This window comes from Pogoniulus pusillus, chromosome 39 (genome assembly GCF_015220805.1).
Source record: "Pogoniulus pusillus isolate bPogPus1 chromosome 39, bPogPus1.pri, whole genome shotgun sequence".
Classification (NCBI taxonomy): domain Eukaryota; kingdom Metazoa; phylum Chordata; class Aves; order Piciformes; family Lybiidae; genus Pogoniulus; species Pogoniulus pusillus.
The window spans coordinates 7,558,721-7,584,498 of NC_087302.1; the positions used below are offsets into that span (position 1 = coordinate 7,558,721).

The following is a 25,778-nucleotide window of genomic DNA, read 5'->3' on the forward strand; positions in this document are numbered from 1 at the left end:
ACAGTCTTGATGCAGAGAGAGCTGTAACTCCCCCCCCCCCCCCCCCGGCCAGCACCCCTGAGCCTGGCTGGCACAACCTCCCCTCCCTGCAGGCAGAGAGAGAGAAGCCCCCAAAATGAATCACCTGCCACTTGCTTGACTCTCTGAAGCAAAGGGGGAGTCCAGCATCGCCCTCCTCGCACTCAGCAGGGCAGTGAAAAGTGTCCTCTAAAAGGAGGAGCTTCCTGGGGAGGAGGAGATGTTCTGCCTTAAAAAACTTACAAAGAGAGAGAGTTTGGCTCGAGGGAAGCAAAAGCTCTTTGTGTATCCACCACCAAGGCTCAGGGAAATGGTCTCAGCCCACCAAGAGGTTGGTGCTTTTGGGAGCCGTGAGGCTAAACGCAGACCACAGAGCCCAGGGCTGGGCAGATCCTGACACCTTCCCTCCCTGGAGCAGTGCTCCCGACGTGATTCCAGGGTGTGGAGGTAGGAGGATTCCTGCTGCAAGGTGCTGGAGGGTACAGAGCTCTTCTCACTAGCAAGGAGGTGCTCTGCTGCTCCCCAGCTTCTCTTGCTTGAGGAGTTCCCTTGCTGTGAGTGGGGACCTGCTGCTGGGAAGGAGCTGTGAGGGAAGGGAGCTGCTTCGACCCAGCCCAGTGAAAGCAGCTCCTCTGCCAGACCACGACAGCAGAGGAGCAGTGGGAGAAGCTGAAGACCCAAGACTCCCAGGAAATGTGAGCCTGGGAAGCTCTCTGGGGCACTGCAAAAGAGAGTTCTTGAGGCTGGGATCTGTAAAGTTGCCTCAGGGGAATGGATGTGGGAAGTGAGGAGAGGAAACCAAACCCAAGAGCAAACCAACCAAAGCAAAGAAGCAAAAGGCAGTGGCAGGTGGCTCCTGCAGGGGATGCTGATCTCCTGCTGCTGCAGTGAACATCAACACTCCTTGGCCTGCTTTCAGCTCCCCTGAGCTCAGTGGTCAACGACCTCTGCCTTTGGAAAGAGCTTTAAAGCAGGACCCTCCTGCCCAGCTGGGGGGGGACAGACAGCTGCCTGCCCAGTGGAGAGAGGACCCCTCCCCACAGCTCTGCCCACTGTGCTCTCAGGTTCTCCTGATTTCTGCACCTTGCTGGTGTCATTTCAGAGGAGCTTTGCAGCCTCTGGGGTGTCAGGTGAGCAGGAGTCCAGGCAAAGAGCTCTGAAGGTCACCAGCAGTGACTGGGCACCCCCTGAGCTGGCCAGGGTGGGGATTGTCCAACCCAGCACCACGCACTGGAGAGCCACAAGTGCTCAGTGAAGCTACAGTGAGCAGGCCTCACTTGCAGCCATTCACCCAAAGGGCCAAAAAACTCCTCCTGTCCATCCCAGTTTGGCCACTTTGGCCTCACCTCCAAGTTTCCCAGCCTGGTTCCACCCCCAGTGTGGCAGGGAAGGCTTCAGCACCGCTCCCGTGGCAGCCCAAGACAGGAGCTGCTCTAGGAGCTGTGCTGCAGCCCAGGGCTCTGCACTCAGCAGCAGCTGGGGCCAGCAGCAGAACTGCTCTCCTGTTTCAGTTTAGCAGCTAATTCCTTACAGCCTTTGGAAAAGGAAGAGAAAATACACTGGAAGTTTAAAAACAAATGATGTCAACCCCGAAGGGAGAGAGGTTGGGCTGCAGGCAAGGCCTAGACACAGACCTGGAAACTTATGCAGAGACCATAAAGTGCACTTGGAAAGCTGATCTGCACCCAGGCCAGAGTCACCACCTCCTGTCCAACCAGCTGCAGCTCTTGCAGCAGGGGGAGAAGCCACACACGAGAGCTCTTCTGCTCAACAGGCACAAACCTGCCCTCCAGCACTCCCCTCCCCCTCCCCAATCTAAACAGCAACTGTAAATAGATTCAACTTTCCCTGCTTCTTCCCAGAGGAGCCAGGCAGCCCCCACGGCTGAAGAGGAGCTCACAGAACAGAGGCATCTGACAGACACTTGGGAATTGTCTCCACAGCTTTTGCAAGCTCCAGTCAAGGACACTTAGAAGGAAGAGCATCAGCAACCCCCCGCAGCCCGAGCAGGGCTGGGGCCAGCAGCTCCTCCTCACCCACCTCTACCCACACACTGGACAGGAGTGGCTCAGGTACAAAGCCAGGCAGAGGTGAGGTAACTTTGTCAGCCTTTGAGTCCTGCCTTGAGCAGCTGCCAAAGTGCAAACAGCAACAGTCACTAACGAGGCTCTAACTCTGCCACCACCTAACTCCCTACTTTCCATGAACTAAGGCCCAGGCTTTAGGAGAGAGAGAGGCAGAGGGGAGGTGTCTGTGTGTCTTGGCATGAGGAAGGCTGCCTGTAGTGTCACCAGGGTGCCACATCCCCCAGGCAGCAACCATGCTTACAGAAGCCTTCTTCATCCAAGTCCCTTTACTGTTTGGCTACAAACCAAAGGAGTCCTGTTCTGTCCTGAGAGTGAGGCTCTCTCCTCCACCCCACAAGCTCTGGTGCATGCTGGTCCAGTGCCAAGGGCCATGCACACATCCTGACAAGGGTGCTGGGGCTGTTCTTACTCACTGACAGGAGAAACCCAGGTGCTGGGATTGTTGTTCTTCGTTTGCAGGAGGAAAAAACCCAAGGGTTATGCATAGAAGTGTTTGTAGTGTCAAGGCCTCAGACTAAATTCTTTGGAGCAGGAACTGTCCTCTGCCTTATCCTCATACAGAGAGCCAGACGTGGCCATCCCACCTGGCAGCTCTTGTCAGACCCTAACAGGATGAGCTGGATGTTTGCTCCCAATTCTCCTGCTCTTGCTCACAACCAAAGGCTGCACAGACATTTTCCAGCCTCTCAGCCTGTGAGTACCTCAAATATTGACAGAGGAAAGGTTCTCGCTCCTGAGAGCAGCTCCAATTTGCTTTCAAACAAAACCCCCTCCCAGTTCCATATTAATAAGTGTGAGAGTTATGTCCTGAAGCCCAGCCCTGGCCTGTGAGTTCAGCCTGACACATCTGCAAGTGATCTGCAGCAGCAGGATCAGACCCAGAGGATCAGGCTGGGAAGGGACAGCAGCAGCCGCAGCCTGCGAACGGCGAACCCGAGCTCCTCTCAGGGCATTGCAGAAAGCAGGGCTCAGGCAACAGGAAGCCTGCAAAGGCAGCTTGGAAAGGACCCAGGAAAAACCAACGTTCAGAATGGGACACAGACCCAGGTTTGGAAGGAGTCAAGGCAAGAAAATGCCAGGGATGAGGAAGTTTTGGAGTGCTCCCACAGGTAGCTGGGGCCAGGGATGCTGCCGGCAGCACCTCTCAGAGCAAAGACCACAGGAGAAGGTCCTCGGCCCTGCTGCCTGAGGGCACAAACCAGAGGCTGAGGCTCACGCGGAGCTGCTCTGCACCCAGGCAGGGCTGCAGCACTCTCAGCACCATCCCCACCACGGCACACGTGGGTGTGTTTGCAGGGCAGGAGGCGGAGGGAAGGAAAAGCAGAGGTACTGTTTGACTCACCCCCTGCAGCCAGAGAGCCGCAGGGAGCGATCACAAGACACAAAGAGGAGGCCTGAACAGGTTCGTCTGGTACAAGGAGGATGTGGTGAGCCTCTGCCCCAGGCTGCAAGGCTCATCCAGCCCTGGAGCATGGAGCTGAGCTTGGCTCCGTGGGGCAAACCACCGAGGCACACGGCTAGGGACAGGGTGGAGGGGTGGGGTGGAGATGGGACATCACCCAGGCACACAGCTAGGGGTGGGGATGGAGGTGGGGGTGGGACATCACCCAGGCACACAGCTAGGGGTGGGGATGGAGGTGGGGGTGGGACATCACCCAGGCACACAGCTAGGGGTGGGACATCACCCAGGCATTCCCTTTTTAGAGCTGGCCTGGCAACACAGGCTTGGAGCCTCCTCCTCAGGAGGAATGTACAGAGAAATGTCACCCCCAGGCCACTCCCAGCCCCTCCAGGGAGTTTCAGAAGTGCCACAATCCACAAAGGACACAAAGTGAATCTCATCCTGAGAAATCCCTCTGCTGCTCCTGGACAATAACAAGCCTTTGCTGCAAACCCAGGGCTTACCTGAGGGGACAGGGAAGGTCATAAATAGCTTTGGAGCTTCTCCCAAAAGACATCTGAGGAAAGGCAAAGAATCACCTCAAGGGTCAGGAAAAGAGTCACTGTTAAACACTGTAAACATGCAGGTGGCAGAGCTGCCTGCCCCAGGTGCCCCAGCTCTGTCTCTCTCTTGGCTGCAAAGCTGAGAAGTGTCCTGGTGCTGGGCACAGCTGAGGGGTCCCAGCCCTGCCATCCTCAGCTGGCAGCTCCGTCGCAGACCACCGCCGGCTCCGTGCCCCTGGCCGTGAAGCTGAGGCTCCAGTGATCCGTGCTGGCATAGCCTGGGGAGAGGCAGGGCCTGGGTTAGGGGAAGCCATGGAACCTGCTGGGGATGTACCCTCCCTGGAGCTGCTCAGGGCCAGCTTGGATGAGCTCTTCAGCAACCTGATCCAGTGAGAGCTGCCCCTGTCTGTGGCAGGGTGGGGTGGAGCTGGATGAGCTTTGAGGTCCCTTTTGACCCAACCCATCCTGTGAGTCTCTAGGGACTGCTCACACTCGCTCTGAGGTGGTGTGGAGATGCAGAGGCTCTTTAGGCCTGCCCTCAGTTCCACCCTGGGTTTGTAGCAGCCATCAGAACCCCGAGCAGCCCTCACTGAGCATCTTCTGGCACCTCACTGTCAGTGTGCCAGTCCAGACTGGTGACTCTGTTCTGTGCCAAGCAGCCTCACAGCAGTCTGGGGCTGGGAATGGCTCACACTCAGGTGTCAGACAGAAGAGACCCAGCTGGAAGCAGCCTCCAGGGGATCCCTCAGATGCTGCATGCTCCAGCACCAGTACTCACCCAGGTCTCCAGCTTCCAGCTCCACTCTGAAGCTCTCACAGTGTCCTCTGCACTTGTCTGGAGGTACAACCGTCAGGGTGAGCTGTCCACTGCCCACGGCAAAGAGGCTGTGCAGGCTGTAGCTCTGCGGTGAGAGGAGAACATTTCTGAGGCCCTGGAAGCCTTTCTCGGGTCTGTCTGAGCAAACAAGGGGCAGGTCACTGCCCTGCAGCACGGAGCAGATCTGCTGCTGTCTGCTGCTCCCCCAGGCACCAGCAGGCCACAGCTGAGGCCAGCTGCACGCCAGGGAACTCCTCCCCTCTTCTGGCCAAAGCGATGCAGTGACAAGAGACAGGGCAAGAGGAAACAGCCTCAAGTTGCCCCAGGGGAGGTTTAGGTTGGACATTAGGAACAGTTTCTTCCCTAAAAGGGTTGGTCAAGGCCTGGCCCAGGCTGTCCAGGGCAGTGGTGGAGTCTCCATCCCTGGGAGGGTTTCAAAGCTGTGCACATGTGGCTCTTGGAGGTTGGACCAACCCAAACACTTCTGTGATTCTCTGCAGGCCCTCCACAGCCACCAAGAAAGCAAGAAAATGGGGGAGGAGACCAGGCTAGAGGCTTGAAGTGTCACCACCTTCACCCAAATGCTTCCAGGGCAGCTGCCTCAGAATGGGGGAGACTGCTGGGAGCAGAGCCGGGATGCAGCTCTGGAGTGGCCTCTGCCCAGCTGTGCACAAAGGCAGCATCCCTCACCCAGCCCCTGGAGATGCCTCCTGGCACAGGGCTGGGCAGAACAGATACAGACCCAAGCACTGGGTCAGCTGAAGGTGTCCTGCAAGCCCCAGGCAGGGAGGTGATGCCTCTGGGATGAGCTCCTCACCTTGTTGCCCAGCTGCGGGTGGCGGATGAGGAAGCAGCTCTCCAGGGACACTGTCTTGGGGAGGGGCAGCACAGAGGAGCTGGGGAAGAACTCCTGCAGGATCCGAGATCTGTTCACAGATCTGCTCCTAAGCAAACCCAAAGAACCCATCTTAGAGACACATCACAGAGGCAATGCTTCAAAGGCTGCTTGCAAGACCAACATCCCATGCCTGACAAAGACCCTGCTGAGAGATGAGGAGCACAAATCAACCTCTCAGCTTCTAAACCTCTGCTCCTTCACATCCTCCTCAGTACCAGCAGCAGGACTATGGAAACAGGGGAAACAAATAGATCCTTATGGATGTCTAAATTTGATCTCTCTCTCTCCTTCCCTTGGCAGGACCTGAGCCAGTGATCAGATCCATTCACTGTGAGAGGTGCCCTAACTGAAACCACATGGCCAGGAGAGGAGAATCCAAGGGAATTCCCTAGGCCAGGGAACATGACTGGAAAGGGCTGGGTGGGGCTGAGTCTAGTAACTGGACATGATGAATGCTGCTGCACCCTGGACACCCACCCACCAGTGCTGTGGGCAAGAACTGCAGCCAGAAGATCCTAAAATCCCAGACTGGTTTGGGTGGGAAGAGACCTTCAGAGCTCCTCTGGCTCTCCCCACTCTCAGTGTCAAACATTTCTCCCTTCTCTCCACTCTAAGTCTGCCTCTTTCAGTCTCAAACCACTCCCCTTGTCCTATCACAAGAGGTCCTGCTCAAAACTCTGTCCCCAACTTTCTGATTGACCCCTTGAAGCACTGAAAGGCCACCAGAAGGTGTCCCTGGAGCCTTCTCTGGGCTGAACAAGTCCAACTCTCAGCCTGGCCTCACAGCAGAGCCCTTCCAGCCCTGCCAGCACTGCTGTGGCCTCCTCTGGCCCTGCTCCAGCAGGTCCCTGTCTGCACTGAGGGCTCCAGAGCTGCCCCCAGCACTGCAGGGGAGGTCTCAGCAGAGCACACCAGAGGGGCAGAATCCTCACCTAAGCCCCAGTCAAGGCACAGGCTCCACTGTGCCCTTTCCCAAGCCTGCCTGAACACAGCTCTGGTGCCCACACAAACATGCCAGGAAGCCTGCTCAGCCAGAGGTGGCACCTGCCCATCTCCCTGGCTCTCTTCTCCAGACAAAGAGACTCTGCTAACACCCTGAGTTGCTCTGCAGCCTTAGAGAGCTCTGAACTGCCCACACCTCACAGCCATGCTGAAGGGTTTAGCACAGCTACTGCAGGGTCAGGATGAGGGCTGCCCATTCCTCCATGAGAGCAGACCCAAACTGCAGCATCCCTTAGCCCTCTGCTCACAGTCAGTGCTCTGCACCTCTTAGGCTGCACCAGTAGGGGAGGATTTCCAGGGAGCAAACAGAGGTGGTCAGAAATGCAAAGCAGCTGCCCCAGGTGCCTGGAGCACAGCCCAGATGATTCATGTATGACCTGAAGGGCAGGACCACACAGCCATTGGGACAGTTTTAAGGTGAGCACCAGGTAAAGTCCCAGCCTCAACACTCCATTTTTAGTGCAGAAGTCTTCCCCTTGGACCAAATCAGTGTCAGCAGGCAGGCAGAAGCCTTTAGCTCACTGCTGTCCCCCCTCTCTCCAGTTACAGAGCAACCTGCAGGCTCCTGGCTGGTCTCACAGGCAAAGAGCCTGGCCCCAGCTGCAGAAGGGATGCAAACATCTCTCTCATGTTTTGTCTTTGACTCACCAGGGGAAGAAAAATGGGCAGCTCCACAGCTCAGCTGAATTTTCTTCTATTATAACCTGGGCCAGGTCTGGATCCTGGGACTGAAAACGCTTCAGGTCTTCATAGGAAAGATGCTGCCCTGTCTTGAACGACACCAAACACAGGCATGAGCTGTGCAGCCTCAGCCTCCTCCCCTTCCATCCCACCACAGAACATCCAAGAGGGAGAGCCATCTAGATTGGTAAGCTCCCAGCCACTCCTCCTCCCCTGACCTCTTTAAGCTGGGTGTCCCCTCCACCAGCACCCTGAGAACCCTGGGCAGGGTTTTTCAGCTGGTGCTGTTGCAGATCAACCAACCAGGCTGCCCCAGCCCTGCTTTTACCTTGATTAGGAAAGGCTGAGACCTCAGGAGCTTTTCTGAGAGTTCCCCAACGTCTGTCACCAGCTGAAGGCTTTTCACAGCAGAACAGACTGTGCAGTTTGCAGGAAGAGCAGAAGTGTTCTGTCTGCAGCCTGCTGCCCACCAGTCCTGGCATTCTTGGGAAGGAACCAGAGAACCAAGTTTGATGAGAGCAAAAAATGGAGTCAGGTTTGACAATAGACTCAGTGTCCCTCACACCAAACACTGAGACCTCCTCCAGCTCCCCATGGCTGCCAGCTGCTCAAAAGGAGGAATCTTCACCAGGCAGGGAGCTTCTCACAGAATGGCTCCAGCACAGGCAACAACTTCCTCCAGCCTGAACCTGCCCTGGCACAGCTTGAGGCTGTGTCCCCTTCTTCTGTCCCTGGGGGCCTGGCAGCAGAGCCCAACCCCACCTGGCTACAGCCTCCCTGCAGGCAGCAATTAGCTCTGCCCTGAGCCTCCTCTGCTGCAGGCTGCACCCCCCCAGCTCCCTCAGCCTCTCCTCACAGGGCTGTGCTCCAGGCCCCTCCCCAGCCTTGCTGCCCTGCTCTGGGCACCTTCCAGCACCTCAACATCTCTCTGCAATGGAGGAGCCCAGAACTGGACACAGCACTCCAGGGGTGGCCTGAGCAGTGCTGAGCACAGAGGCAGAAGAACCTCCCTTGTCCTGCTGCCCACACTGCTCCTCAGCCAGCCCAGGATGCCATTGGCTCTGCTGCCCACCTGGGCACTGCTGCCTCAGCTTCAGCTCCTCTCTCCCAGCACCCCCAGGGCCCTCTCTGCCTGCCTGCTCTCAGCCACTCTGGCCCCAGCCTGCAGTGCTGCTTGGGGTTGTTGTGGCCAAAGTGCACTTGGCCTTGTTCAGTCTCATCCCCTTGGCCTCTGCCCACCCATGCAGCCTGGCCAGGTCCCTCTGCAGGGCTCTGCTATCCTCCAGCAGCTCCTAGCTTGGTGTCACCTGCAAACTCACTGCTGCTGGACTCAATCCCCTGGTCCAGATCATGACCAAAGTTACTGAGCAGGACTGGGCCCAGCACTGTGACTGACAAGCAGCATTTCCTAGGAAGGGCTCTTGGTTTGCTTCCCCTTCCAACATCTGCACCAGACAATGAGGAATGTTACAGGGAGGACTTCATTTCTTTGGGCTGTAACAACAAGGAGCAGCCTGGGATTTGCTCTGGTTTTCTTTTTATTTCCTTTCTGAGCATTTCCAATCAACTCCCAACCCTGCATTTCCCACCCTGCTGCTGGGACATGGACTGAAAGGGATCGGGATGCAGTTCCCAGTCTTTAAGGCAGGCTAGGGAAGTCCACCCTGCTTTCAGGGGAAGGGGTAAAAAGGCAAAACAAGTGTAAAATCCTTAGTGCAAGCACAAGTCCCACTCCCATGAGAAGCTGCTGCAGTTCACTTTCCCTCCCTGCTCACAGGAGGGAAAAGAAAATCTTTGTTCCACCGCCTGTAGAAAGCTTCAGTTTTACAGCAGCAACAAACCCCATCAGCTCACAAAACCCAGCTGGTCAGGGGCAGGAAACAAAAGGCTGAAAGATCTCGGCAGAGGAAGGGCAGTCGGCACGAAGAGAACAAGAGAAGCCTCTCCTCGCCCAGGCAGCAGCGATGCTATCAGCCCTCTCCAGGCAAAGCCCCCCAAATCCTCACCCCAGAGCATCCAGCACCCCTGCCCGACACCTGCACTCCGGGCTGAGGGCAGCAGCCCGCGGCAGGGGATGTTGACAGGGCTGAGAGTGCAGAGCTTGAGCCTGCCTGCGGGGCAGGGTTGGGCTCTTTGCATTCTCAGTTGCTTGCTTCAGGAGGTTTGCTCCTTCTCGCCGTGAACAAGCGCAGCGCAGCAGAGATGCACTGCAAACGCCACCAGCGGGGCTGGGGGATTGTTGCTTGGGTTTGGGGGTTTTTGTTTCGCCTTTCCCCCCCCCCCTCCTCTCCTTTCTCTTTGGTAATTAATCTTCTGGGTGGCTCGCCGGGGCTGTCAGCCTGCAGCAGTGTGTGACTGGCATGCCGAGCGCAGCCTGCCCTGCCCAGGCAGGGAGCGACAGAGGCAGAGAGGGCACAACGCAGCCCAGCGGGAGCAGAGCAGGAGTCTGAGGGAGCAGGGATTGGATTCTCTTTTCCTCTCCCCTCCCTGCATTCCTTTCACATTATCACCCTGCCCAGACACCCTGGGGACTGTCTTGGTTCAGGCCAAGCTGTCTGCACAGAGCCTGAAGAGGAAGAAGCATTCCTGGTGCCAGTGCAGCCACCACGCGTGGCCCTGGCACCACCCACAGGGCAAAGTGCTGCCCGAGGGGGCTCACCCTGCTGGGGTCAGAGTCACCTGTGGCCCTGACACCTGCAACCACCTCTGGCCCCACAGGCCTAACGTCCTACAGACTCACAGATGGCACTGGGTGGGAAGGGACCCTCAGGTCCTCTTGTCCATCCCCCTGCAGCCAGGGACAGCTCCAGCTAGAGCAGGAGTCACAGAATCCACCAAGCTCCTCCAGCCCAGCCTATGCCCCAGCCCTAGCCAGTCACCCAGACCATGGCACATTCTGTGACCCACAACCTCCCTGGGCAACCTGTGCCAGTGTCTCCCCCACCCTCACTCGCAAGAATTCCCTCCTCATCTCCACTCTCAATCTCAGAACCATTCCCTCCCTCCTGTCACTCCCAGCCCTTGTCAAAAACCCCTCCCCAGCTGTCTTGTACTGGAGCTCTCCAGATGAAAAGCTTTTCTCCTCCACTGGGTCAGGAGAGCTCCTAGCAGAGCCAGGGCTGGGGATTTCCAGCTGCTGCCAGCAGAGGCAGAGCCAAGCCCTCCCCTCCAGCACATCTGTGATTAATGCTGCAGCAGGCTGTGACTCTGCTTTCCACTATGCAGAGGAATGATTTTCACCCTACGAGCAATCAGCAGTCAGCACCCCCACCCTCCCTGGCCACTTGCACAGAGGATCTCCCGAGCTCCTTGGCTGTCTGCAGGACTCCAGAGGGGTGTGCACAGCAGCCCCAGAGACGCTGGGTGGGGGGGGTCAGACGAGAAGCGCAGAGGTGACGGAGAAGACCTGGCTCAGTTTCTGCCTCCTCGCAGCAAAGCAATAAAGCTGCTGGAAGCCTGCCCACAGCTCGGAGAGCAGGTTCTCAGCAACAGCCCTGGGCTCTTTAGGGAGGCTGAAACATCAGCCAGCCGCTGGCAGCAGGGCCCAACGAAGCCCTGTAGCAAGGGGACAGTTTGCTCCTGCAGGACAAGAAAGCTGGGGAGGAAGGGACCTTGAAGCTGATCCAGCTCCAACCCTCTGCCACGGGCAGGGACACCTCCCAGCAGCACAGCTTGCTCAAAGCCTCACCCAAACTGGTCTTCAACACCTGCAGGGAGGGGGCAGCCTCCCTGGCAACCTGTGCCAGGCTCTCCCCACCCTTACTCTCAAGAACTTCTTCCTCCTCTCCTCTCTCAATCTCCCTCTCCCAGCTCAAAGCCACTGTCCCTCGTCCTGGCACTCCCAGCCCTCCTCAAAACTCCCTTCCCAGCTCTCCTGCAGCCCCACTCAGCTACTGGAAGGCTGCTCTAAGGTCTCCCTGGAGCCTTCTGCAGGCTGAGCAGGCTCCATCTCTCTCAGCCCCCTCATGTTTAGGTGGAACTTCTTGTGCTCAGGTTTGTGCTGCAGCCTAACTCTGCCCTCCTCAAGCTTCAGCCTGCTGCCTGCTGAGGAGGCTGCTCTGTGGCTCTGCACTGGGGAGGGACTTTTTAGGCTGTCAGGGAGTGATAGGACTGGGGGGGATGGAACAAAGCTGGAAATGGGGAGAGGCAGCCTGGATGTGAGGAAGAAGTTCTTCAGCATGAGGGTGCTGAGAGCCTGGCAGGGGTGGCCCAGGCAGGTGGTTGAGGCCCCATGGCTGGAGGTGTTTGAGGCCAGGCTGGCTGAGGCTGTGGGCAGCCTGCTCTAGTGTGAGGTGTCCCTGCCCATGGCAGGGGGATTGGAACTGGCTGATCCCTGTGGGAGCCAGCAAAGTGCCTCAGCTCCTGCATCCCTTCCCACCCTGACCGACTCTATGGCACCTGGTGCCAAGGGCTGCTCCTGACACTAAGTGCTGCAGAAGTGGAAGTTCCTGCAGGAAGAGCTGCAGATGCTGAGGCACTTTGCTGGCTCCCACCAAGCTGCTTTGCTCCCAGCCCTGAAGAAATCTGCAGCTAGGTCTGCACTAGGAAAGCCAGGCCCAGGAGATGCCCACCTGAGCACTTCTGTCCTTAGGGGTTCTGTCAGCAGCACCCAGGAGAACTGGGAGAAGCTCCCCAGAGGACTGCTGCACAGAGGAGCTGCACAGGCTGCAAAGGGAGGCTCCAGACCCCTGATTCCTTTTTCTAAGTGTGAGAGAGATCACAGATGTCAGGGGTTAGAAGGGACCCAAAGAGTTCATCCAGTCCAAGCCCTCTGCCAGAGCAGGACCATCCAATCCAGCTCAGGGCACACAGCAACACATCCAGACAGGCCTGGGAAGGCTCCACACAAGGAGACTCCACAACCTCTCTGGGCAGCCTGTGCCAGGGCTCTGGGACCCTTCCAGCAAAGAAGTTCCCCCTTGTGCTGAGCTGGAGCCTCCTGTGCTGCAGCTTCCATCCACTGCTGCTTGTCCTGTCCCAGGGAGCAGTGAGCAGAGCCTGTCCCCCCCTGCTGACCCCCAGCCCTCAGCCAGTTACAGACATTGATTCAATCCTCTCTCAGTCTTCTCTCCTCCAGGCCCCTCAGCCTCTCCTGCTCAGGCAGTGCTGCAGTGCCCTCCTCATCCTCCTAGCCCTCCCTTGGTCTCTCTCCAGCAGATCCCTGTCCCTCTGCAACTGATTCAAGAGATTCACTCACAGAATGGTTTGGGTTGGAAGGGGCCTTAAAGATCATCCAGAGCCAACTCCCTGCCATGGGCAGGGACACCTCCCACCAGCCCAGGCTGCTTCAGGCCTCATCCAACCTGGCCTTGAACACCACCAGGGAGGTTGTGAGTCACATTCTGTGATTCTGTGGTCCACAACCTCCGTGGGCAACCTGTGCCATTGCCTCCCCACCCTGCTAACAAGGACCTCTTCCTCACCTTGAACTGTTTTGTAACTCTGTGTAGATCCAACCTATTTATGCCAAAAGAAAGAACCTCCTAGTTTGGGTCACAGCATTTTCAGGAACATCTTGCAACAAACTGACAGCTCCAAGTGAAGCCATCCAGAAACTCCTTAGTTTATGTTGTGAGTTAAGAAATCCACAGCTCCAAGAAGTGCTCCTTCCCTGCAGTGCTGGGGAAGGGCTGGCCAGGCAGCCACAGGGTGATTAGTCAGCCTCTAGGAAAGCACAGAAAGGACTTCAAGCCAAGGAGACGTTGTGAAATCAGAGTCTGCTTGGCCTAACCCAAGAGGAACTCACAGTCCCTGGGGTGAGGCAGCTTTGGGGCAGTCACAGAGTGGCAGGGGTTGGAAGGGACCTCAGGAGATAGAATCACAGATTGGGTTAGGTTGGAAGGGACCTCAAAGCTCAGCCAGTTCTAACCTCCTGCCATAGGCAGGGACACCTCCCACTAGAACAGGTCGCTCAAGGCCTCATCCAACCTGGTCCTGAACACCTCCAGGGAGGTTGTGGAGCACAGAATGTGATTACATTCTGTGATTCTGTGACCCACAGCCTCCCTGGGCAACCTGTGCCAGTGTCTCCCCACACTCACTCTAAAGAGTTTCTTCCTCATTTCCACTCTCAATCTCCCCTCTCCCAGCTCAAAGCCATTCCCTCTCCTGTCATTCCCAGCCCTTGTCAAATGTCACTCCCCAGCTCTCCTGGAGCCCCTTCAGGTACTGGAATGCTGCCATTAGGTCTCCCAGAGCATTCTCTTCCCCAGCTCTCTCAGCCTCCTCATGTTTAGATGGAGCTTCTTACACTCAAGTCTGTGCCAGTTACCCCTTGTCCTGCACTGGGCACTACTGAAGAAAGAAATCTGCACCTACCAAGTTAGGAAACTGAGGGCAGGGACCAAGCTGTCAGGAAAGCTCCATTAGGTGCCCCAGAAGGCAGCCTGTGCTGCTCTGACAGAGCCTATGTCTGCCTGAGTCCAGGTCAGCAACCTGGCACGGGGAACAAATCTCTCCCAGCTGCTGCCACTGGTCTGATGGTGGCTTCAGCTTGTGCCAGGTGTGACATGCCAGCAGCAGCAGTGCAAACAGAGCCCTGCTGGCTGTCTGCACACACACAGCCTCCAGGGAAGCAATCCCAGGGTGGAATTCAGTGGCTCTGCCAATGAAGAAAGGAGAAAGTCTGGAGGCATTAAAACACAGGAGAGGTTTTGCTCCTCTGGGTTAGCAGAAAGACCTGGAGTTAGCTCACTGTCAGCAAATCCAAAGGCTCAGCCCACTGCTGGGCAGAGGCCAAAGTAAAGCAGGGGATGGAAACAGCTTGGCACCACCTGGCACTGCCAGCTCAGCCTTTCTCTGTCCCTTTGGAGGGGTCAGCACACGTTGCTCTTGGGCACTCTGGAGTCACAGAAGGGCTGCTGCTCATAGCACACAAAATAGCTCAGGTGCCTTAGAGAAGCCTTCCAGCACCTGAAGGGGGCTACAGGAGAGCTGGGGAGGAACTTCTGACATGGGCTTGTAGTGCCAGGGTGAGGGACAATGGCTCCCAGCTGCAAGAGGGGAGGTTGAGACTGGAGATGGGGAAGAGATTCTTGAGGGGCAGTGAGGGTGGGGAGACTCTGGAAGAGGGAGGTGGTGGATGCCTGATGCCTGCAGGGGAGAGGGAAGTGCTCATGCCTGCACTCTGCACTTGCCCACCCCAGCCTGCGTCAGAGAGGAGAAAGGAATCCAGGTCACAGAGGCACTACTTTTTCCTTGGACCAGCACTAAAAAGCCTTGAGTTAATTCATGTGTCCACCCCAAACCCTCTGTGCTCCTTGCAGCAGGGAGAGCCCAGGGCTCTGCAAACCCAGCAGCTGCCCAGGGGCCACATGAAGTGCTGCTGTCTCTGCTGCCAGGCTGGCGAGAGGCATTCTCTGGCCTGCAGCAGCAGTGTGCCCCAGCACTGATCTTCCACAGGCTCTGCACAAACACCAACTCAGGAAAGAGCAAATGCAAACCACATTTCTGCAGAACTCTTCCCCACCTGAAGGGACTTTGGTTCATAACCCTGGGAAAACAGCTGAGAGGGAGGCACAGGAGCCAAAGCCAAGGGTCTGAGAGTCAGCTTTGAAGAAACAAAGGCTGGGAACATTGGTTCTAATCTGGGAATTGATCCGGGGGAGAAGGGCAGCAAACAGCCCAGCAGAGAGACAGGCAAAGAGGAAATTTACTTTGGAGCTAATCCTACAAACTTAACCCAGGGGAGAACCTCGTGGACACTGCTCTCACCTCAGCCGCTCCAAGGTCCACCCCCGGCCGCCAGCCCTCATCACACACAGCACAGCTCCGGGGGGGGGAAGGGAGGAGGCTGAACCACAGAATCACTCAGGGCTGGAAGGGACCACAAGGATCAGCCAGTTCCAACCCTGCTGCCATGGGCAGGGACACCTCACACTAGATCAGGCTGGACACAGCCTCATCCAGCCTGGCCTTAAACACCTCCAGGGATGAGGCTTCCACCATCTCCCCGGGCAACCCCTTCCAGGCTCTCACCACTCTCGACTTCTTCCTAACATCCAGTCTGAACCCACCCGTTCCTAGCTTGGTTTCCCATAGAGGGGAGGCTGAAGGCAGGTCACCCTGAGCTGGAGGGAGAGAGGAGCAGTATCCTGCACCACTGCTCCTCCCAGAGCCTCACCACCACTCTGGCTCCTGAGCTGCCCTTGGTCCTGCCTGCTCAGCCCACAGCTACCAGGGGCTGAGGCTCCAGCCTGCAATCCCAGACACAGGAAAGCTGCTCCAAGCCCACAACTCCCGGAGCAGGCTCAGGAGGGACAGCACAGCCCCTGGCCACAGCCCCACGCAGCCAGGCTGCCCCTGCCTGTGCTTTCAGCCCCAGAGGAAGAGAACAGCCCACGGCTGTGGCCAGGCTGTGTGCCCTCTGTGCTGGGTGGTGTGGCCAGGGGACATCTGCCAGCACTGCTGGTGGGCCAAGGCAGCCCCCAAACTGCTAACAGGTGGCTGGCAGCAAGAACAGCCCAAGCTGGAGTTGAATTGGTGTCCAAGCACAGAAAGCTCCAAGTTTCATCCTCAGCCCCCTCACGATTTTCATCTACCAGGATCCACAGGGGACGGAAGAGGCTGCACACTGAGTGCCTTCATCCCTGCCCTGCTCTGCTGCTCAGTGCCTTGTCCTCTGCAAGGATGGTCCAGAGAGCACCAGGCCTGCCTGCAACACCTCCTGGCCTTGTGCTAACATCAACAAGGCTCTACCCCTCCAAGGCTGCCAGGTCAAAACACAACCTCAGGCACAAGGCAGGGCTGGAAGAGCTCAAGAGACCACAAAGCTTCCTCTTCCTGATGCCTGCCCAGAGGCTCCCAGCACACTGCGAGGCTGAGAGCAGGGCCGGAGGCTGGGACAGCCCCCGGGCTGCCGGCACTGCCCCAGGGCTGCCTGCAGCAGCAGGAACGCAGCCGAGCCGCGGGCTGGGTGCTGCACTAACAGCCAGGGTCCAGGCTGCTTGGCTGTGCTGGGGCAGGATCCAAGCCACCCCCGGCAGATCTGCTGGCTGGAACATGCTGTGGTCTCCACCACGACCTAGTACTGACAGAAAGAGTCCCCTCTGGAGCTCCTCTCCTGCCCCCCGAGCTGGCCTGCTGCCTGCTCAGCACTCAGCTGTCTGGGACTCATGGAGGCATGAGGGATTTTAAACGGATTCAAACAGCAACCTCACATCCTTCCCCTCCATCCACTCATCCTTCCCCTCCACCCATTCATCCTCCCCCTCCATCCATTCATCCTCCCCTTTCCCCCTGCTCCTTTGGATGTTTCCTGATCTCCTCCTCACTCAGTTGGTTTTCCAGTCAGTAGCCCACACTTGCTTCTGCTCTTATCTATCCTCACAGCAGGACACTCATGACTTCAGCCAGCCCTTGTCCTGGAAACCTTTTGTTGCCTCAAGGAGCCTCCCTGGGCTCTCTCCATCCAGGAAGGCATCTGAAGGAAGAACCTGGAATCATCTCCCAAGGGAAGCAGTGGATTCCCCTAACACTAGTCAGTTGCAAGACTCAGCCTGGGTGCTGGGCCAGCTCATTTCAACTGCAGCATCACCTGGAGAGGGTGGAGCAGGTGACCTTTGAGGTCCCTTCCAAGCTGGCATTCTGTGATTTTGTTTCTCCACACAGACCCAGAGAGCTGTGCCCAGACTTAGGTCAGCGCCACAAGGCAGGCTACAAAAGGCAAGTGGCTGTCAGAGCCACCTCCTTGCTTTGCTTTTTCCTCCCTGAGAGATCCCAGCGATGAAGGGGTGGACAATGGGGGATCCCCTGTCCCACCCATCTGACCTCGAGCCACCAGAGGAGAGGGAGGCAGAGCGAGCACAAGCAGAAGGGAGCTGGCACTGAGGGTGCCTGTTTTAGCCGCGGCAGGAAGGTCACAGCCAGCACAGACAACTCCAAACAATGAACTGCCCAAGCTAAAAATAAACGCAGCGAGGGCAGGGCCAGAGGGGGTTGTTTTCACAGCGATCTGACAGACCATCAGCAGTGTGCCACATCCCTGCTCACAGTGATCCGCAGCTCCAGCAGCCACTCTGTGCTTTATCAGGGAGGCAGAGCCCCTGCCCACGCCCTTGTGCCAGTCTGAGGCGGTGGAAACAATTAACCGGCACTGAGAACCACCCAAACTTTTCCACTGCTGCTGGGCTGGTCTAGGAAATCTACCACTGAATCCCAGAGTCCCAGCACGGTGGAGGTTGGAAGGGACCTCTGGAGAGCAGCCAGTCCAACCCCTCTGGCACCCACAGCAGCTTGCCCAGGGGCACAATGGCCAAGGGAGGATGGAAGCTCTCCACAGAAGCAGACTCCACAACTTCTCCAGGCAGCCTGCTCCAGGCCTCCAGCACCCTCACACCAAACAACTTTCTCTTCCTGCTCAGGTGGAACCTGCTAGGGTCCAGTTGGTGCCCCTTGTCCTGTCCCTTGGCACCACTAACAAGAGTCTGGCCCCAGTCTCTTGCCCCCCACAGCTCCTTTAGCTCTTGCTGAGCACTGAGAAGATCCCCTTTGAGGTTGCTCTTGTGCAGGCTCAGCCCCAGGGCTCTCAGCCTTTGCTCCTCACAGAGCCACTCCAGGTCCCTCAGCAGCTTCATGATCCTCACTTGGACTCTCTCCAGTAGTTCCCTGTCCCTCTTGGAGGCCCAGCAGTGCCCCCAGGACTCCAGCTGTGGCCTCAGTGGGGCACAGCCCCCTCCCATGATGGGCAGCACCTCGTTAGGGAGCCACTTCTCCAACTTCCACAGAGGTCACTCTCCCTGTTACAGACTGCTACAGACAGCACCACTCACACCCACAGCCCTTTCCCAAGGCACCATTTGCCAAGACCTACTTCTCCCTAAATCACATGTGGAGGTTTCTAGGCTTTGCTCACAGGTACCAAGACCTGGTTGCCAAACTGGTTCTGCCTCCTTGCTCAGGGAATATCTAAACAGTGCCATCTACCCTGCAAGGCTCTCACAGCACAGCTGTCAGAGCAGCAGATTTTGAGAGGAAGGGGAACTCCTGTGGAAGAACAACCCCGAGGTGTTAAAAGCAAGGAAATGAGAATGTGCAAGAACAAAATGATGCAGTTAAGAGATAAAATATGCCTCAGCTCCAGAGAAGGGAAGGGAAGGGCAAGAGCCTTAGCTAGAAGTCAGGATGCTATTTTTAAGCACGGTGGTAGGAAAAGACACAGTCTCAGTGCCAAGCCAGTAACACATTTGGTGCCCAGGAGACACTCAGATGATTTCCAGGCTTGGTATTTAACTGGGTATTTCTTGCTAGGCTCATGTTGGAGCAGAGAAATGGTTTCTTACTCTCGAGCATGTACTTCTTGGCAATGGGCAGAGAGAGCAGCCGGATGTGAGCGATGAGGGAGCCCCAGGCGTGGGCTCTGGAGAGAGGAGCTTCAGGTGGCAGAGGGCTGTGGGGCTGGATCACAAAGTACACAGTCAGCAAGAGCAGTCCCAGCGTCAGCAGGCCCTGCAAGAGGAAACAGGCACCTCATTAATTACACTGCAGCAGGCTGATGTGCCTTCGGAGCAGGACACACCTTCTGGGTGCTGTCAGAGCGCGGTGGCTGCATGGGCAGCGCTCACCTGTTGGCTGTGGCCGTGTGAAGCTCTCGGTTCTGCTGCTAGGGCTGCCCACAGAGTTGTGATGGGACCTCAAAGGTCACCCAGTTCCAACCCCCCATGCCCAGGGACACACTACCCTAGAGCAGGCTGCCCACAGCCTCAGCCACCCTGGCCTTAAACACCTCCAGCCATGGGGCCTCAACCACCTCCCTGAGCAGGCTCTCACCACTCTCATGCTCAACAACTTCCTCCTCATGGCCACTCTGAATCTCCCCACCTCCAGCTTTGCTTCATTCCCCCCACTCCTGTCACTCCCTGAGAGCCTAAAAAGTCCCTCCCCAGCTTTTTTGTAGCCCCCTTCAGATCCTGGAAGGCCACAAGAAGGTCACCTCAGAGCCTCCTCTTCTCCAGCCTGCACAGCCCCAACTCCTTCAGTCTGACCTCACAGCAGAGCTGCTTCAGCCCTCCTCCTAACATCTAATCTGAATCTACCCACTTCTAGCTTTGCCCCCATTCCCCCTAGTCCTATCACTGCCTGACATCCTAAAAAGTCCCTAAAATTCAGCAGCCTTCAAACTCAGGAGCCACAAAACTCTGCTCTTGTATCTTCAGCACTGCAAACAACCCAGTGCCAGAGCAGCGAGGATCATTCCCAGACACTTCCGATCCCTCCCCCCTAATCAAACAGCAGCCTGCACTGCTGCCATGCCTCTTGCACAAGGCTTTCAAGGCAATCCTCCACCAAGCCTCCACACACTCTGGCAGAGTTGGCAGCAGCTCCCTCCTCCACGCCAGACTCCCAAACAAGCCTCCAAGAGCTGAGGTGATGCACTTCTCCCCGGCCAGAGTCACAGAGAATCAACAGCAAAAATAACAACAGAAGCTCAAAGTTCAAATTCCCAATTTCCTCTTCTCCTGCCTCATTTAACAGCTTTTTATAGGACAGGAGGAAGAGAGATGCATTTTTCTCTTTTTCTTCCCCCCCCACAGTGTCTTTCAGTTAAAAGCCTCAAAAGCATTTTCTAGCTCCAAGCATCACAGCACCAGGTTTATTTTATAGACTGACTAGAACAAAGGCAGGTAGAAGCTTGTGACAGGGGCAGAAACAACCTGGATCTCTTCATTGCTCAGCTTGAAGAATGCCCTTCCTGTCTCACATGTCCAATGAGGGTGCTGAACCTTTGCCTGAAGCATCAGCCCATGCCTTACTCGTTCAGAACATAGGGAGAGGAAGGTGTTGACACTTTAAGCTTCCCACACACATGTGCAATTTCAAATCAGGGTCAACTGTCTTCTGTTCTCAACCCAGCTCCTGGGACAAAGGAAGGAATCATAGAACCATAGAATCAACCAGGTTGGAAGAGACCTCCAAGCTCCTCCAGCCCAACCTAGCACCCAGCCCTATCCTATCACCCAGACCATAGCACTAAGTGCCCCAGCCAGGCTTGGCTTCAGCACCTCCAGGCACAGCCACTCCATCACCTCCCTGGGCAGCCCATTCCAATGCCAATCACTCTCTCTGCCAACAACTTCCTCCTCACATCCAGCCTGACCCTTCCCCAGCACAACTTGAGACTGTTCCCTTGTACTGTTCCTGGCTGCCTGGCAGCAGAGCCCAGCCCCACAGGGTTTGGGCAGCAGGGAGCTGCAGACAGCAATGAGGTCTGTCCTGAGCCTCCTCTTCTCCAGGCTGCACACCCCCAGCTCCCTCAGCCTCTCCTTGTAGGGTTTGTGCTCCAGGCCCCTCACCAGCTTTGTTGCCATTCTCTGGACACCCTCCAGTATCTCAACAGCTCTCTTGAATTGAGGAGCCCAGAACTGGAACACAAGAAGGTTTCACAGCTTTCAGGGTGAAGAAGTTGGGAAAATGCAACGGGCAATAAAAGGCTCAGAGGCAAGAGGAGAATCTGTCCCCACCAGACCATCTGTGCACACAACACAGGCACCTTACCTTGTAGAGAAACACTAGGACAGGGTATCGTGGAGGTCCTCTCTGAGGTTCATTTCTTTCCAAGAGCTGCTTGATGAATTTCTCAATGGCTTTTTCTGACATGCCACACTGGTGGCCTGTCTGCCTCACCAGGTCAATCGTCTCCGAGAGCTTGTCATAAATGCTGAGCTCATTGGCTGAAAGCTCCATGGCCTCTGCTCAGGAATCCCTGTGGAGAGATTCAGGAGGTTACAGCAAGCACCTTGCAGCCACACACAGCCCAGCATCAGCTCTGCAAGGGAGGGCAGGAGCCTTGTGGTGTCCAGGCAAGAAGGGAGGCTCCTCTAGAGCAAACCTGTTCACAGCCACAAGACTGAGCTGCAGTCCTAACAGACTGCTGGGGGCGAGAGAAGCATGAAATTTCCTGACAAGAGAAGCAGCAGATGAAGATTCCCAGCTGATGGAAATGGACAAAGCTCCCCAGAAATCAGGGCAAGTCCATTCCTGCATCTCCTCCAAAGGAATCCATCCCATAGGATGATTGCTCACCAAGCACAGGAGCCAGCAAGGCAAAGCTGCTCATCACAGGCAGCAGCCAGGCGAAAGCTGGGATCGCAGTCACTCATCTGACCAGAAACTTGTCTTCATTTAAAGCTTTTGTCAGCAGCAGGAGGAGGACAGGGAAAGGAGCAGAAGGTGTGGGGCAAAGTTCAACAGTTTACAATTTGTTGAGCCTTTCGCAACCTGAGGTCCAGGCCAGCTGCTCATTGAGTAACAGCAGCGGGACAGCAGGCGGGCAGCAGCTCCTGCGCCGCCCGCAGCCTGCCTGCAGGTCACCCCCAGGCAGCGACACAGAACAGCTCCAGACTGCAGGGCTGGGAATGCCAGGGGAGGCCAAATGGCAGCTGACAGCAAACTGCTTCCCAAAGGGAAAGCCTCTAAGAACACACCTATGGAATGGCCTCGAGTCACACCAAGGGAGGCTTGGGTTGGAGATCAGAAGAAACTCCTTCGCTGAAAGGGCTCTCAGACACTGGGACAGGCTGCCCAGGGGGGGGGCTGAATCCTCCTGTCCCAGGCCTCCAACGCTCCCACAGGCTCCCTGAGCAGCCTGTTCCAGACTCTCCCTACCCTCAGCTCCACTCTCACCCTGCTCTGCCTCAGCTCCAAACCATTCCCCCTTGGCCTGTCCCTGCACAGCATCAGCAAAAGTCTCTCTGCAGCCTTCCTGCAGGATCCCTTCAGACGCTGCCAGCAGCTCTGAGGTCCCCCTGGAGCCTTCTCTTCTCCAGGCTGCACCCCCCCAGCTCCCTCAGCCTGTCCTCATAGCAGAGGTGCTCCAGACCATCTTTGTGGCCTCCTCTGGCCTCGCTCCAACCACTCCACCTTACATCTGAAAAGTCTTTTCCAACCAGAAGGAGTCCACCAGCAATCAGGAGGTGAGAAAAGAGCACTGTGCTCCTCTACCACTGCCCCTGCCCACCCCAAAGGCAGAGCCCTGCAGAGCCCAGAGCAGCAGATGGGCTGAAGAAAAGATGCAAAGAAACTGCTGGCCAGGCTGGGAGCTGCCAAGGTGGGAATCCCATCCTCAGGGAGACATTTCACCTCGGACAAACGCCGCCGGGGGAAAGGCAGCAGCTGGGAGGCCCTGCTTTGCCTCTTGTTTCTGAGCTGGGAAAACTCTAACCTGGATCAAAATGGGACAGCTGAAACTTTGTGGGGGGAGACAGAGTTCAGCCCTGAGAGCACTGCCTGAGCAGCAACGTGGACAGACAGCAGCGGCAGGAGGGATGCACCCAGCTCACAGCTGAGAGTGAAAATCAGTCTCCCTTCCTCTCCAAGTGCTACCTGACACAGGAACCAGCTCTGAGCACCCCTGGGGGCTCCCTCAGCCTCTCCTCACAGGGCTCTGCTCCAGGCCCCTCCCCAGCCTTGCTGCCCTGCTCTGGGCACCTTCCAGCACCTCAACATCTCTCTGCAATGGAGGAGCCCAGAACTGGACACAGCACTCCAGGGGTGGCCTGAGCAGTGCTGAGCACAGAGGCAGAAGAACCTCCCTTGTCCTGCTGCCCACACTGCTCCTGAGCCAGCCCAGGATGCCAGTGGCTCTGCTGCCCACCTGGGCACTGCTGCCTCAGCTTCAGCTCCTCTCTCCCACCACCCCCAGGGCCCTCTCTGCCTGCCTGCTCTCAGCCACTCTGGCCCCAGCCTGCAGTGCTGCTTGGGGTTGTTGTGGCCAAAGTGTAGAACCCTGCACTTGGCCTTGTTCAGTCTCATCCCCTTGGCCTCTGCCCACCCATGCAGCCTGGCCAGGTCCCTCTGCAGGGCTCTGCTCCCCTCCACCAGCTCCACAGCTGCTCCTAGCTTGGTGCCAGCTGCAAACTCACTGCTGCTGGACTAAATCCCCTGCTGGGGACACCAGAACTGGAGGCAGTACTCGAGGTGGGGGTCTCAGAAGGGCAGAGAAATAAGACTCTCCTGTTAGTCAGCCAAACATGAAACTTGATTTGCCTTTACAGAACTGGCTGCCAGCTCTCCTTCTCCTTAACCTGTGAGCTCCTACAAGTCAGCACAGAAAAAAACCCACCCAACCAACCCACTCTTTAACAGGACTTCCAGCCTCAGCCACTGCTGCTCTGCTCCCAGGATCAGCTCCCTGCTCTGCCCTTGCACATGTGTTGATGTGGTCACACGGTGAATCAGATCAGGAAAATGATCTGGCTGAAAAACAACCTCCAAGTGTTGGGTCAGCAGCTGCCCAAGCACCCAGCTCAAGCCTCTCATGTCAGATGTTATATGAACATTAGTGTCAGATTTCCAGCCACAGCCCTAAGAAACAGCAGAAAGGGGAAAATGCCAACTCAGAACCTAACCCCGAGCAGACAGCCAGGACGTGCTGCGCTCCAGCACCAGCCTCATTAGCTGCTGGCCCTGTTCTAACCACATTCCTTGCACTCCACACGAATCTCTGTCCCACATCTTTCCACCTGAGCAGCCCCAGGGGCCGGCAAGGCTGCCCCGGAGCAGGTTTGCTCAATAACACCTCACTGTGGATCCTGAGCTCTCCAAGGCAGGGACTCATTCTTCTCATCTCTGAAGCACCTGGCGTGCACTTGACACTGTGACAAACACTGCCCTGCTTTACTTTCTCACTTATGTAATGCCCTGATTCACAGGCCAGCAAGGGCCAGCACATCTGTAGGGTATTAAATGCCTTCCTCCTCCCCTCCCTCCACCTCCCCAGCTTCTGTGCTCGCTCCTGTTGCCTGGATGCTGCAGCTGGTGTGCTCAATGGTCTGAAAGGTTACCTTGCTCGGGCTCCCGGGTGCAGCTCTCCCGTGCTGAATTCCAGCAGAGCCAGCAAGCTTCCCCTGCTTGCAGAATGGGCCTGGAACAACTTAGACCAATTATCCCTGCGGAGACGCTGTCAGACAGGGCCATGTCCCCCCTCTGCAAACAGCAGGAGCATCCTGCGAGGAGAACACGCTGAGATCCAGCCCAGCTCTGCCTCCCTGCGCTGCAGCCTATGCACCCCCAGCAGACACCTTTGCGGACAGCCTCTGGAAGCCGCAGGCATTCAAAACCCGACTCAGCTCCTCCATCAACCCAGGACTAAGCCAGGAGATAAGGCACTAAGCTCCTGCATTGTTCTGAGGCCTTAAGAATCAAATAACAAACCATCATTTCCCTTCCTATCACCACAAGGCAAGCGGCAAAATCCTGCCCACAGCCTGCTGTGCCCTCCTGGCTGTCGGACAGGGACACTGAGCGAGCCTCTTGCCGTGCAGACAGCGAACCTCCGAGCAGCCTTTTCTCCCGGGGCCCATACGCTCCTGCGGGGCTGTTATGGACTCCAGCAGCCCAGGAGGCAGCAGCAGCTCTCCCCACCACCAGCCCTGGCTCTTGGCCCCGAGGGTTCCCACCCCAGCGCCCAGCTCCACCAGCAAATCCAAGCCACGGCAAGGCTTTGGACCCAGGCCTGGGGAAGCCAAAGGGCGAGAGCGAAACCCTGCTGCCAGAGGAGGCTTCGAAAGGAAAGGGACCTGAAAGAGCAGCGCCGACCAGAGACACATCCTCAGCGCCAGCCCTGCCCTTGGAGAGCCGAAGAGAACGCTTGGGCTCCATGATCTTAAAGCTCTTCTCCAGCCGGGCCGGGGCCGTGAGTCCACCATCTGCTCTAACACCTCCCAGCTGCCTCCCCCAGCCCTGCCCGGGGCGGGTCCGGCCCCAGCCCTGGGCTTTAAACCCCCCGGAGCGGCCGCGGTTTGCCCCGCAGGCTCGGGGGCTCCGGCCTGGGCATTTACTGCTCTTACATCGGTAACGTGAGGCAGCAAACAGCCTCCGTCCCCGCAGCCGCGCTCCCGGCACAGCCCCCCGCCGGGGCCCGAAGACCTCTACCCACCCCCGGCCCGGCCCGGGCAGCCCCTCCCGGCTCGGGTGTGCGGTGCGGGGCCGGGGCCCGGCGCTCCGAGCTGCCCTCCGACCCCCGCCCCGCTCCCCCCTCCGCCGCCCCCGGCCTCACCCCGGCGGCCGCCCCGCTCCGCCGCCCGGCTCCGGGCTCCTCCCGCCCGCGATGGAGGCGGGACCGAGGGGCCGAGGGGCCGGGCCGGGGCTGCGCCGCTTCCTCTTCCGCCGGGGCCCGGCGGCACCGCAGCGCCCACCCGAGCCCTGCGAGCAGCCTGCCTGACCCCGCAGCACCTTCGGGCACTGCCCCCAGCGCCCTCGGGCCGCCACCAGCCCCCCAGCACCAGCCTGACTGCCCTGAGACCCCCTGAACCCCCAGCACCAACCTGACTGCCCTCAGACCCCCCTGAACCCCAGCACCAGCCTGACTGCTCTGAGACCCCCCTGAACCCCAGCA

The 25,778-nt window shown here is 57.5% G+C and overlaps 1 protein-coding gene across 4 annotated transcripts; it reads right to left on the reverse strand.

The window, feature by feature from the left end:
- Positions 1 to 3,779: 3,779 nt before the first annotated feature.
- C39H6orf89 (chromosome 39 C6orf89 homolog) lies at positions 3,780 to 25,527 on the reverse strand. Of its 4 annotated transcripts, none has more exons than XM_064173553.1 (8): positions 25,440 to 25,527; positions 20,939 to 21,146; positions 18,727 to 18,892; positions 7,776 to 7,930; positions 7,415 to 7,536; positions 5,684 to 5,810; positions 4,828 to 4,951; positions 3,780 to 4,327 (listed from the first exon to the last, which is right to left on the reverse strand). In XM_064173553.1, exons 2-8 carry the CDS (start codon positions 21,125 to 21,127, stop codon positions 4,242 to 4,244), a joined length of 969 nt encoding a protein of 322 aa, XP_064029623.1. In that variant the 5' UTR covers positions 21,128 to 21,146; positions 25,440 to 25,527; the 3' UTR covers positions 3,780 to 4,241. The 4 variants fall into 4 exon arrangements, with proteins under 4 accessions (XP_064029623.1, XP_064029626.1, XP_064029625.1 ...); XM_064173556.1 differs by lacking the exon at positions 25,440 to 25,527 and adding an exon at positions 25,222 to 25,284; XM_064173555.1 differs by lacking the exon at positions 25,440 to 25,527 and adding an exon at positions 24,961 to 25,114.
- Between the last annotated feature and the right edge of the window lie 251 nt (positions 25,528 to 25,778).